Genomic DNA, 15,128 nt, shown 5'->3' on the forward strand with positions numbered 1-15,128 from the left:
ATAAACAAAATCTACATGATGAGATTTGTATTCTTTGTATCAGAAAATCAAATAAGCTCCAGAAGATTGATGCATATGAAACAAGCCAAATCATACTACTGAATTAAAAAGGCTCATTGAATAGGAAAACACAAGTTTAATTGAAGCAAATTATTAGTAAATGAATCTAAAAGCAGAACCGATTAGTTTCTGCTCAGTGGTCGTGTCTATATAGGGCTGTCAATTGGGTACCCGTGTATCTAAATGTCCATGTTTAGATGGACATTTTTCATATTTGTACTTTTGTAGATAAATAATGACCGGGTCCATTAACGACCACACTTATTAAATCCCGTATACATTAACAATCATGTCTATATGAGCTGCATATAGGTCAATTTTGATAAATTGACGTAAACATGAATTTCTGGTTTTGCCACGAAAATGAACTTTTGCTATTTTGGCGAATTTTGTAAAGATTTTTAGTTAAGCAAAAATATGAATTTTTTTTGCGGGAGAACTCATGTTTGATTTTCCGATTGAACGAAAAACATTGTTTTATGGTTTTAACAGAAAAACTCATTATTTCGGTTTTATCGGAGCGGGCAAATTTTGTTTTGGCGAAAAAACTTTGTTTTGTCAGAAATATTCATTGTGTAGTTTTGCTGAAAATTTTCATTTTTTGCAATTTTGGGAGAAAACAAATTTTTTTTTTCAGCGAAAAAATTATTTTGCGGTTTGGGCGGGAAACAAGATTTATGGTTTCTGCGGAATTTTTTTTTTTGACGATTTGTAAAAACTCATTTTTGCAGTTTTGCCGAGAAAACTCATTTTGGAGGAAACTTGTTTTTCGGTTTTCCTGAGAAAACAAGATTTTGTGATTTGACGGAAAATTTTACTTTGCAATTCGGCAAAAAAATATATAATTTATGGTCTGGTCAAAAAAATTCGTTAAAATGATTTTGGTGAAAAAAATCATTTTTATTGTTTTGGTGACAAAAAAATACTCAATATGAGTTAAGTCAAAATTCTACTTTTAAAACTGTTGGATCGACTGTTGAAAATAAAAAAAGTTGTTTGATCGACTACATCCACATAACCTAACCAATCTTTTTCTATGGAGAAATTAGGCTTGTTTTTTTTAGCAAGCGTTAAATATGGGAAGGGAATTCAGTACTAAAGACCCTATTAAGATTAAAATTTTTGGATCTTTTTCTTTAAGATAAAAATCTGAAAATTTTTTCGGCGCTTTTTTTTAAGCTTAAAAACTTCAAATTTTTTTGGATCCTAAGCGGGTGTTTACTTTGCCTATGCTATGGGCCGGGCTTGTATATGGGTTTGACCGGAACTGATCCATTTGGATTAAGGCATGATCAGCCCGCCTATTTGTCAGCTCTATGTCTATCTCCTCTCCTCAAATATTGTTTCAGCCAGTCAAACAAAATGCTATAAACCACATAACTTTATATGGAACCGCTTGATAAGAACATACAGACAAACATGAACCACGAAAATGTACTTTCTGAATTCTGAAAGAACAAAGAAAAAGAAGAAAGGCCAAAGTTTATAACAAGAACAAGAAAACAATTGTTAGATTCTATAGACTTTAGTTCAAAATGTAAACTACTGGCGATAAAGAAAAGATTGTAACAAAAGAAAAACTTCTACATCTTGTTTTCCCATTCATACTTAAAAGTCTCGCAACAGAGATCCAAGAACATGTTTAATTCTCTGAACCTTGTCTATACTGAAGTTATCACCATTTTTTCCAATGACTCAGACAAAGCATCTCTCCATCCTCCAACCTCTCCTTTTCTAAAAAAAAAAGCTTTAGTCTCCATCCCACTTGGCAATTTTCCTTCTCTATTAACCATAAAAAGAAATCAAACAAAACATGTTTATTTCCAAATTGTAATCACCAGTATTGAAGTTATTGACTATCAGTTGACATTTTAATTAGGGGTGGAAATTAGAAAACACAAACATTATCCATTTTATTCGTACAAGAAGAAGACCAACAAAAACTCAACCCTCAAGGAAAAAACCAACAAAGCCACAAGATTGAAGAAAGCGAAAACAGAGAACATAACAACAAGTCTTAAAGATTGATTCAACAAGAAAATTTGAGACCAGAACCTCCAAACTTCTGTTCAGTGGTTCTATCTATTACATCCGCCAAGGACTCACTCAAAGTATCTCGCCATCCTCCAGTCTCTCCCTTTCTAAAGAAAGCGTTAGACTCTATTCCATTTGGCAATTTCCCTTGTCTATTAACTTCCAAACTACTCAAACTCTCAAAGCTACACAACTTCACAATCTCACTCACTTCTTCCTCAGCAGTAAAACCGCATCCAATGAACTCAGCAATTCGCTTAACCTGAACTTCAGTCTGCTTCTTGAGCTCCTCGTATGTAACAAACAAGACCTTGTTCGGATTTTTGAGGCTTTCGTACCAGTACTCCAACACATGATCCCAAAACGGTCCACCAATAAACTTCCCTTTACAAAACGCTGCAACTGCTGTTTCAATCGGGTACTCCGCTGTTCTTTCTGGAGCAAGTTTCCTCCCAAAATGCCATATGGAAACAAACATGTCCTTAGGGTTTCTACAACAATATATAATCTTACAAGACGAGCTCTTAATAGAAACCGGCAGAGAATGATGCGTTAAGTGCGTCTGCATGAGTCTTGGAGAAGGCAACTCGGCGAAATTGACCTCAGGAGATAAGCAGTAATCTCCTTCCAAGTAGGGTACAAGGGAGTGCGGATTGGTAACTAGAAGAGGATGCTTGCCAGAAACTGGGAACTTGTGTCGGTGAATGAGAGCAAAGAGAAGAGCTTTTAACCAAGTGGTGCCTGATTTAGCAAGGGTGGCGAGGATAACGTCGGAATCGTTGGCTTCAAAATGTTTTTGGCAGTTCACGATTCCTTGTACCAGAGCTTGTGTCTGCCAAATTCCTTCGAATTGATACATTTGACTGACTAACCAACCTTTCTCGGTTGGAAGAGAAGAAAGTAGATCTCTTGTTTCTTGTGTCAGATTTTCATCTTTCAAGTACACAGGAACAGATGATGATGCCATTCTCAAGAGTATAGATAAATCCTGAAAATGTTAGAAACTATTATATGTTTTTCCTTAAGTCTATCTCATTGAAGTTGTGTGTCTTTATATACTTGCGATAAATCTTTTGGTCCTAAAAAAATAGCCACAACCTTACTTGAAGAGCTAAGGCGAATCATATCTAAGTAAAAAGATGAGATTATTAACTTGTGGAGCAGAAGCAAGTACTGGATATGTTTGGATGTTGCAATGGAAAAGATTGATCTAAAAAGTTATTAAAATTTCTTCAAATAATGAAAGAGCCAAAAGTGTCTTCCTGTCTTATCATTCCCCAATCTATCTTTTGCCTAAAATGGGTTTCTCAACTCCTTTCTTCTTTTGTCATCAAAATCTTATTGACAGTGAGATTGCATTCGGCTTTTTGTAAACCCGGCTCTAAGTAAATTAACCAAAAGGAAAACCCGGTAAACATTAACCAAACGGAAAGCTCCTTGCCTTTGTCCTTTTACCTTAGGCTTAAAAATGAGGCTTGGAAAGGCTTCTCCAACAATAAGGAAATTGATGGGCTCAACGAGATACGTTTATGACAATAAGGAAATTCGTAGATAGCTTTTAAAGACGAGCAATTTAGAATTCTCATGTACTGAAATGATTTCATTAAAAACAATTTCAAATCATCACAACATTAAATCACTTGAAAACTCCTAAAAATCTTTTTAACGAAACCGAATAATCAAAGCTCACCCAAGAAAATACATCAAATTTTAAAGCCAAGAACATAACAATGTCATATTTACCAGAATTTCCTTTTGAGAACTCTAATCCGCTGCACAAGCATTTTAGCAAAGCTTCTAACTTAAAATTACAATGCAAACATAACAAAACACAACTAAACTCGTATATAATTCTTTTTAGCAAAGCTTCTATCTTAAAATTACAATGCAAACATAACAAAACACAACTAACTCGTATGCAATTCTTTTTCTTTTTCAAAAAATAGCCTTAGAAAATTAAAATAAAACATGGTTGGTAATATCTGTGAGTTATCTATAAGTTAGACTCGTAAGTCGTAACCCAACTAAAATCAATGAACCTACCAATAACCCTCATCGTTTTATATGACGTGGCCTCTTTGTTATTCATTATTTTGCGCTAAAATAAAATTAAAAATTTCTGATTTCTCTATTTTTTCGGAAATCGGGAATGATTTTTGTGTTGTTTCTCTGGAAAGCTCGATCAGACAAAGGAGTTATGATGATTACACGTCATGTGTCCATTTTAAACCACAAAATTTGTTTCTGTTTGTTATGTTGCTTTGGATAGATCGATCGGACAAGTGGGTTATGGGCATGGACAAATTGTGTTTAGAGCATTCAAACTTCACTCCGTCTTGAACAAGTAAACAGGAACAGATGGTGATTCCATTCTGAAGAGTATAGATAAATCCTGAAAATGTTAGAAACAATGATATTTCTTTCCTTTAGCTCTGCTTTATTGAGGTTGTCTTTGTTGTCTTTATATACTTGGATATTTAAAAAAATTAGGGAATTTTGCCAAAATAGAATGAAAAGAAAAGGAAATTTTCATGTTTACCATTTTCTTGATATCATTATTCATGTTACCACCACTGAAGAGACATTTTCAAAAAATATATTTTTCATTAAGTGGCAAAAGACTCTTATACACTTGTTCTCTCTATATATAACTAGAGCCGGTGTCCGCGCTCCGCGCGGATTACATATGTAATTAAAGATGTTTTATTAAAATTTGGAGTTTTAGTTTCTGAAAGTGTGAGTTAAGTTTTGTTTTTTTTTGGATGTGAAGACGTAGAAACAAAATAGTTTGACAGTAGAAATAAGTAATTGTCCAAAGGGAATAGAATCCGGTAGATAACGAAAAATAATTAAAATAAGATAAGACGTAGACGATGTCTGTAAGGTATATTATGAATGATCTTGTAGAGCGGCCACTTTCTATTGCGGGCGGACCTATAGATAAAAACAATTTTGTTAGTACATCTTAATTATTGAGTTTGAAGAGTTTCGGGTGGGCAGACTTACTGGTAGTTTGCATCTTATGGTATAGAAAGTTGTTTAAGATTCCGGAAAGTCTGCTCTGGGTGATCATCGGATCGTGATTCTGGAGGAGAAAGAGAAAGGAATTTAGTATTTTTGTATAATGTTGTGTATTGGGTTGCAAATAATATTGGATTACCTGGTAGGTGCGATAGACCGTTGTATAGTTCTTTGTAGACAATGTTTTTAACCCTTCCTATCTTTTGATCCTTTCCTTATATAATTTTGAGGCCTGACTTGGTAGTAACTCGGGAAAGACCAACATAGAGCTGTCCATGGGTGAAAACGGGCTGTGACAAATACAGTACGACACCTTTCAAACTCTGATCCTGACTTTTATTAATTGTCATTGAGTAACATAGCCTAATTGGAAATTGCCGCAGACGGAGCTGTTCGTGAATAAGTAGAATAAGTAAATGAAATTATTTTGTTGGAGCAAGTAGTCGAAACGTGTCTCTATTATATTTGGGCTTTTAATAATTGAAAAATATAGAACATTGCTGGATTAAGTGATTTAATTTTGTGTATACCTTTCACTTTATTCCGTACTCCTAGTGGACGTCCGCGTTTACGTTTCGTTGTGTTCGAACTTGATGACTCTGATATTGGTAAGAAAAATATTACTAATAAATTAAGTTATGATTATAACAAATAAAATTTAATAAGATGTCAAATAATTCGAGACTATGATTTTCCTTGTTTTAATATATGTGAATTTCCATAATAAGATGTCAAATAATTTAATATCAGTCTTTTTCTTGTTTTAAAATATTAAGTAAGTTTAAACATTTAATTAACATCTGAGGGTTTGGATTTTAAGATCTGAGGTACGGGTATGGATTTTACGATCTGAGGTACGGGTATAAATAGGGATCTAGATATCATCGAGACGGAGAGGATATCTGGAAGGTCTGTGGGGATCATGAATGGAGGATTTATGAGAGCACATTGAAGTACCATCACTCTCATCGGAGGCGTTATGGGGGATGAGTTGGGGGAGGGGAAGAGAATCGCGAAACAGAGCGAGACGCCGCTTAGGATTAGGGATGATGATTTTAGAGGAAGGGGCGATATAATCCGAACCGTAAGAGCGTCTTTGGATTTGTCTGGGAGTTGGGCTTAATGGGCTGTGACACAAAATACATATGAAGAGAGGCAGAGAGATGAGGCTATGGACTGGGCCGTGATGATTTCGTTTTTTTTTTTTAATTTCAAACCCACTTCGTTATGACCTGGCATATTGGTTGGTCCTGATTATTTTGTCCATGTGGATAGCCTTAGGAAGCTAGAATTTAGCTGCTTTTATATAGTGGGATAAATAATTATTTAAATAAATAATTTTTTTTCTTATGTTTTCGAATTATACTCTTTCAAATTCGATCTTTTTTATAAATTATTTTTGAATTTTTTTTTTCAAAATTTCCTTTTGAAAATCGAAAATTAGTTTTGAAACTATTTTTATACTTTTATGAATTTATTTATATATTTATTAGAATATTAAATTTCATTCTAAAAACCCCACCCCTAATTCTAAACTCTAAGTTTAGATTCGTTAAATCTAGGGTTATAAATAACATTTATCCTTCATTAAAAGTGAGTGTAAAAATGGTTAGAGTAAACATGAAAAATGATAATATGAATGTGATATTTTTTGGCAATTTCCCATGAAAACAGACTTTTTGTCCCTTTAATATATTTTTTTTTGTCCTATATTTGATCTATCAAACTTAATGAAATAATTTTAATTTTATTAATATAAAAATTTATTAAAAAATAGAAACAATTGATGAAAACCCATACTTGTATTTTTGGGATCTAAACTTGTTAACTTAGAAAATTTAATTATGTTCTACGGAAAGAAGATGTCATCTTCTACGAAAAATGTCATGTTGGAAATAAAAAAAATTGATGAAATAATCTTATACACACACATGCTTACGGGTTAGTTATATGTTCTCTAAGCAGTTTAGAAGCTGCATTATACGGATAAGAATAACTATATTTTCAAAATTTTAGTTATAAAATATTCTAAAAATATTTTGAAATCTTTTTATTTTCCTAAAACGTGTACCTGTGATTTTGTTGCCAAAAAAAAAATCGTAATTAAGCACTTGTTTTCATCTAAACATAATTTTCCATAGTTTTTCTTCTGATTTTCACAAACTTTTCTTTTATGATGAATAGCTTTACGACATGTAGGGCTTTTGTGATTTTTATTTTTTAATCGAAAATTATTTTTACTTTTTTTTTGTATTCCTAATATGTTTTTAATATTTATACTACTTTTAAGTTGTATTTTATTTGAGTAATCAAGGGTTAATTTTGGGATTATGAGAAAATTTATGGGAGAAATTTCATGTTTACCACTTTCATGGTACCACTTTTCATCTTTACCACCACTAAACATATATTTTCAAAATACATTTTTTCATTAAGTGGCAAAATACTCTTATATTCTTGTTCTATATATATATATATATATATATAATAAATCATTATTTAAATAAATAATATTTTTTTAGGGTCAATTAGCCAAATAGCTAAAATTTGAAGTGAAATTAAGAGAATGTCATTGATTTTGACGTAATTGAGTAACTAACATTTAAGGCCCATTTGATCCGGTAATACCCTTGGTTGGTGCAAGTAACCGGTGAAAGATAGAAAGTTAGATGACGTAAACAAATTGAGGTATGGCTAATATTTAAATCACATCTGAGTGAATATAAGGAACCACGTCACATATTTATGACCACATACATATGTTTCAGTGTTCTATTCCACATCACCGAAATAAAACAGATTTCTAACCTCACTCACATACTCTAATACTAAACATTATCCCAAATGTAACCCATATATACTAAACATTATCCAAATCCCACCCCAACCCCTTAATACTAAACCATAAACCTTAATCAATAAACCCTAAACTCAAATACATAACTCTAAACCCAAATATAAATTCTAAATCCAAATATAAATTGTAAACCCAAATAGAATGAAACAAAATAAATAATATGGTATATATTGGTAAAATTATGAAATGTCTATAATTTCGTAGAAGAAGTTGATGTTGATCCCAACTATACCTCCTCATCTTCTAAATACTAAACCCTAAACTATATTCACTAATCCCTAAACTCAAATATAAACCATAAACCCAAATAGAATGTAACAAAATAAATAGCATGGTATATATTGGTGAAATTATGAAATATCTATGATTTCATGGAAAAGGTTAATGTGACCCAACTGTACCTAACTATACCCTAAACTTTAATCCCTAAACCCTAAATATAAACCCTACACGGAAATATAAACCCTAATCCAATTCAACCCCAATCTTTCATAAACTAAACCCGAATAGAACAAAATGATGAAATATCTATGATTTCATGGAAGAAGTTAATGCTGATCCCCCAACCATATCCCCTCACCTTCTAAATACTAAACCCTAAATTATATTCACTAAACCCTAAACCAAAATATAAATCCTAAACCCAAATATAAATCCTAAACCCAAATATCAAAGTCTAAAAAATTACATATATTATGTAAAATTATATTATATTATGTAATATTAAACTACACAATCTAGATCATAGCACGATATTTACTTGTTCAAAAACTATATTTCTTAACAAAATAAAACACTCTTTAGTAATCATCAAATGGAATGGAACATGATAAAATAGAAGAGTAGCAGAATATATCGCATTTCATAACAGGTATAGAACAAACATAACACATATTGTTTTACATTTCTATTCCATATGCGAATAGAATAGAACAAAATAAACAGACACTGTTTATCTTCTCCGATCAACTTCATCCACGGCGAAAAAATGTAACTGTATCTCGCAACATCAGTGGAGATAATACATATAACCGTATCAGAGAGACAGATTTTGTTGTTGATACAGTAAATAAAAGAGAATAACATACGGTGGTGACGGAAGATGGTGCCGTTTGCATAGATGGAGGTGATCGCCACTACACAGGTCTTTTCGGCAAGGATCAACACAAATTGGAATGTGAATGTGAATCAGCAAGGGATTGTAATCAGAGAAAACGCGGTGGAGAGAATCTGGAGTGAAACTATTCAAAGGAGTGTGAATCTGGAAGAGACACGACATATTTTTGCAATATAGTAATTTTTAATTTTATTTTTTTCTAGCAGGTTTCTCCGGTTTCAAGCAGGGGTAATACATCAATATTATATAAAAGACATGTGAAACAGTGAAAAGTTAGGGTAATTGTCTACTCAATCAATTATGCTTTTTTGTAGCGTCATCTCACCTAATTTCCCATTTTTTTATGTTTTCGAGTTATACTTTTTCAAACTAAAACTTTTTTATAAATTTTATTTTTTTATCAAAATTTCTTTTTTATTCTTTTTATTTTTTTTAAGTATTTATTTATATATTTATTAGAATCCTAAATTTCATATTCTAAAAACCCTACCCCACCCTTCAACTCTAAACCCTAAGTCTAGATTAGTTAACCCTAGGGGTATAAGTGTATTTTAACCTTCATAACAAGTGAGAGTAAAAATGATTAGTATAGACATGAAAAGTGGTACTACGAACGTGATATTTGTGACAAATTTCACAAATTTATACTATAGGGACAAACTAAAATTGTTTTATATTATAGGGATAAAGAGTGTGTTTTTCCATTCTATTTTTGTAAAATTCCCAAAATACTATGCTCATGTACACTTATTATATTAGGCCCCCTATTATATTGTAATTAAAGACGGCTTGGACATATTCCCTCACTTTAAAATAAATGTATGCTTTGATATTGCTACACATAAAAAAATATAAGGAAATTGCCACAAATATCACATTTTTAGTACTATTTTCATGTATACACTAAGCTAGGATTTAGAGTTGAGAAGTGCAGTAGGGTTTTTGAAATATGAAATTTAAAATTCTAATAAATATATGAAAAATACTTAAAAAATATAAAAAAATAGTTTCAAACATAATTTTTGATTTTCAAAAAAAAATGAAAAACAAAATTTGAAAAATGATTAAAAACAATAATAAAAAGTTTCGAATTTGAAAACGTATAATTCAAAAACATATAAAAATTAATTTTCTATTTTTTATATTTTGTTTATTTAAATAATTATTTATTATATCTATAGAGAACAAAAGTATAAGAGTCTTTTGCAATTTAATGAATAATGTATTTTTGAAAAATATCCCTTTAGTGGTGGTAAAGATGAATAATGGTACCTTGAAAATGGTAAATATGAAATTTCCCCAAAAATATATTATATTTTGTTTAATATATTTTTTTACAATTAATTATTTTCTACCATTTTTAACCAATAGAAATTTGATAAGTATAATTAATTTTTTAAAATTACGATTTAGCATTAGCTATTATAATAAAATGCTAAAATGTCTTTTATTAAAAGAATTTTTAAAACATTGATCATTTTGAAGTATTGAATATGAGGGAACTTTATTTTTACCAATTTCATAGAATAACCAGCGCTTAGTCGAATCATTTGGTATTTAGGCTAGGCATAGATGTTAAAGAATTACTAAGTTATTTAATATATCTATTTTTATTTATATAATATATTTTATTTCTTTTATTTTAGTTATAAAATTATTTTAGTTAAGGCTGATTTGCCGCATAGATAGGACCTTGACGCCGCTTAATCCAATTATTGGAACAATGGTTTGACTAATTCCTGAGCAAAGGTGTACCCCGTAATTATACTCTTTTTCGGATATTTAAATGGGACTTGAAACATGACTCTTTATTTGTATGGTCACACAATTTTGATATTGCAAAATTACTTCAAACCCATATCTTAAACCACAAATTTAATATAGGTATGCTTCATTTTAAACTACAATTTTGGTTTTTGTTTTATTGCTTTGGACATCTCGATCAGACAAGGGAGCTATGCGCATAGATAAAACGTGTTTAGAACATGGGTTGGTGCGTGTGCAAGTTTTACCCACAACATGCATATATAATCACAACTAGAAACTTTTAGACGCCATTACTATATATAATAAATTTTAAATTATATTATATATTTTAAAGAAAAATATAATTTACATTTTTCTATTATTTTTAATAAATTCATGATTTTATTTATAATTAATGGTTTTATTATATGATATTTTTAAATATATTATGTTTGTTTTGGAGTATTTTTAGTATGTTTTCAGGTTTTGGAGTAAATTAGAGGAAAGTAGTGATTTTTGTGTTTTTTTGAGATAAAATGATAAAAAACCCGTAGGTGACTATCGAACTGCCTAGCGATCGATGATTGAAGACGATAATCGATCGACAACACAAAGTGTGTGTCGATCGACAACGACGCGCGCAAATGCCAGATTTGGTTCCAACCGACTTTAAGCCCAAGTTCCACAAAAATTATTAGATTATCCATGACGAGTTTTAACCTAATATTTATGTCTGCCTTTGTTCTAGACAACACACGCTTTCTACACTTTCATACTTCCATACAGCAAAATACTTAGAGTCTTAGGTTTGGAGAGAAGATCCAAGAACTCTTTCAAATATTTGTGATTGGAACTCCAAGTTTTTCTACTCTTATCTATTTATGCAATTTTCATATTTCTTTGTTATGAATTGCTTAGCTATGTCTGAGTAGTTCTCTTTGTTAGATTTAGGGTTCAGATATTTATGAGGTAATATCCCAAAATATAGGAATGCTAAGTGTTAGGAAATCCATCAATTACACTGATCTTAATGTTTGTGTTCTAGAATAGCTAACTAGGACCTTGCCTATAGATATTATATTATAGGGCGCAAGCGGAAGCTTGGTTCTCTGTCTGAATTAGTTCGTGTTAGGATTGCTAGAAACAAGCGGAGGCTGATTTAGTTAAACATAGTGAACACGTCAAACCCGTGCGAAGCTTCCTTGGAAGTTTCATCGATCGACAACTCAATAGTTACATCGATCGACAGGCTGAAAGGTGTATTGATCGTCAATCTATAATTGCTATCGTTCGACACTTTCTCAAGACCAATAAGCGACATCTGAGGTCTTAGATCCGGTAATAGATAGTCTAAAAATACGGAAGTTGATAGACTATTCTTAAAGTTTGAGTTCTAAAATATCCAATATACACTTAGTCTCTATATCTCTATAATCCTGATTGTCTGAATAGAAACCTTAAGTTTAACGCTTTTCATATCTGTTTCAAAACCCAATCAATCAACCGAACAATTATTTTGTTCAAACCACTGCTATTTACATTTAAACCTATTTTCCTGGCTTAACCACATAACTATTAGATCTTTTGTGTGTCTTAACTTCCTGTGAATTCGATCCCTAAATGCTACAACTCTACCTTTTATTTGAGAGAGTACAAATCATTCCTTAGGGTAATTTGAGTGATATCAGTCACCGTGGTTAGACACCAAGTGAACTTTAGTATTAGCTATTTGTCACTAAGTTTCATAACTTGGTCACTAAGTTAGATTAGTCACCAAACAGACTTAACTTAGTCATCAACTTAGTAAAAAGATTTTCTGTCTCTTATTTCTCAACTTTATTAAAAGATCTCCAATTAATTATGATATAAATTGTGAGATACTTCCCCTAAACGATTCACATTGTACATATGATATGATGGAATGGTCATTCATTGAAGCAGTCATGAAAAAAATAATTTTTTCAGAGATATGGATTGACTGGATTATGAGATGCATTATCTCAGTCAAGTATAAAGTTCTCATGAACTGAGAACCAAGGGAAAATATTGTCTCTGGATGAGGTTTACGTCAAGGAGATCCTTTGTCTCCTTTCATATTTATTCTATGCACGGAAGCGCTCATTAGCCTTCATAATCATGCAGAAAATCAAGAAAAGATAACGAGGATGTGAGTCGCACGCGCTTGCCCCTCGGTATCACACATTCTATTTGTTGATGATAGTCTTTTCTTCTGTAAGACGGAGCCCCGTAAATGTGAAGAAGTTATGAAAGTAGTCAGAAAATATGGAAAAGCATCACGTCAATGTATCAATTTTGATAAATTCTCATTACTCTTTGGTAAAAGGATTACAGTGAATGACCGACATCAGATCAAAAATACACTTGGTATCCAAAACGAAGGCGGAATGGGCTCCTTCTTAGGAATCCCAAAGGATGTTAGTGGATAAAAGTGAAAGCTTTTTGCCTTCCTAAAAGAGAAACTATTACACATAGTGAATGGTTGGACTTGTAGATGGTTGTCTAAGGGAGGAAATAAAGTTTTGATTAAATCCAACTTGTTAGATCTTCCGACTTATGTCATGTCTAGTTTTCTGCTTCCTTTGGAGATATGTGAGAACCTAGCAAGTGCCATTGCATAATTCTGGTGGAGCTTGAATCCACCTAAAAGAGGAATCCACTAGGCAAAATGGGAAAAGATGTGTGCACCTCGAAAGGAGGGAGGAATTGGTTTTTGCATAATCCATGAATTCAATCTAGCTCTTCTAGCTAAACAGCTTTGGCGTCTTGTTCAATTTTCAGATTCATTAGTGGCGATAGTTCTTCGGGAAAAATATTACAGTCTGAGTTCGCCGTTGTGAACAGGCGCAGTGGATATATGGACGAGTATTATAGCTGCCAAGAAGCTATTACTTTTGGTATCAGAAGCAAAGTGCATTCAGGATATGAAATGAATGTGTGGGAGGATCCTTGGATTCCTTCGACGCCAGCAAGGCCGACTCGACCCCGGGTCCCAGTAGTACACCCAAAGATGACCGTCAGCAGTCTTATTAATTTCGAAACAAGGGAGTGGGTTGCTCGACTATTGGAACAATATATAGATCAAGAGGATATATCGATGATTCAGAGTTTGGCCATAAGCCCTACTCATCGACGTGATATATTTTGTTGGAGTTACCCCAAAAATGATCAATATACTATCAAGTCTGGATATTGGGTTTCTACAAATTTGATGAGAGCTGATGAGGATAGAGAAGTTCTACAACCCAGTTTAACCAAACTACAAGCCTTTGCTTGGACAGTGAATGCGCCACAAAAAATTTGTCATCTTATATGGCAATTAATCTCAGGAAAGGTAGCGGTAACAAGGAATCTGGTACGCCGTAATATGCGATGCGACAATTACTGCCCAAGATGTGGAGAGCCAGAAGAAACTGTTACTCATGCGATTTTTGAATGCCCACCGGCCTTACAAGCATGGGCACTATCATCAACACCGTCGAGCTCTCAAACTTTTCATGTACCAAGTATTTATGCTAATATGGACTATTTTTTTTGGAGGAAGAATAGTATTATGAAGCCAGAAGATGATAGAGACCTTTATCCTTGGATAATTTGGTACATCTGGAAAGATAGGAATGATAAGTTGTTCAGAGGCATAGATAGAGACCCATTAGAACTAATCAGGTATGCAGAGAGTGAGTGCCAAGCTTGGCATAATGCAAGGGAAACTATACATGTTCCTCCATAGGCACATACTGCTGAAGAAACACATGCTTTTGGCTTGGGGAATATTTGTATGGTGGAAGGTTCATGGACCTCCACAGCTCAGTTTAGTGGAATGGGATGGGTCTAGAAGGATACCATGGGGAAGATTCAACTTATGGGGGAAAGAAACTTAAGAAGGCGTTAGTCAGCGCTACACTCGGAACTGGAAGTACTACAATGGGCAATGAAGAGTATGATACAACACTCGACCTGTCAGAGATTTGAGACAGATTGCAAAGACCTGATTGTAATGATAGAAGAGCCACAAGCTTGGCCCAATTTCTCAACTGAGCTGAAAATCATTCAAACACTTCGGTTGTGTTTTTCGAACTTCAAAATCAGTTACATCCCAAAGACACAAAATGATATTGCAGATTCGTTAGCTAGGAATGCATGTTCTGTTCATAAATCTTTGTGTTTTATTGGTTGTTCTATTCTCATTTAGCTCATTAGACCATCTCAAGTTTGAATTAATAGAATAGTCGTTTGCCGAAAAAAAAACAATTCACATTATACATGCCGTAAAGG

At 32.6% G+C, this 15,128-nt stretch overlaps 1 protein-coding gene across 1 annotated transcript; it reads right to left on the reverse strand.

The window, feature by feature from the left end:
- Positions 1-1,939: 1,939 nt before the first annotated feature.
- LOC103839674 (cytosolic sulfotransferase 12) lies at positions 1,940-3,653 on the reverse strand. The gene has a single exon (XM_009116169.3). It carries the CDS (start codon positions 3,059-3,061, stop codon positions 2,090-2,092), a length of 972 nt encoding a protein of 323 aa, XP_009114417.2. The 5' UTR covers positions 3,062-3,653; the 3' UTR covers positions 1,940-2,089.
- Positions 3,654-15,128: the final 11,475 nt, after the last annotated feature.

This window comes from Brassica rapa, chromosome A09 (assembly GCF_000309985.2).
Source record: "Brassica rapa cultivar Chiifu-401-42 chromosome A09, CAAS_Brap_v3.01, whole genome shotgun sequence".
NCBI classification, from domain to species: Eukaryota; Viridiplantae; Streptophyta; class Magnoliopsida; order Brassicales; family Brassicaceae; genus Brassica; species Brassica rapa.

What these genes read in the sequence shown, in the direction of transcription:
- LOC103839674 (XM_009116169.3), bottom strand. Translation starts at nt 3,061, where the DNA reads ATGGCATCATCATCTGTTCCTGTGTACTTGAAAGATGAAAATCTGACA.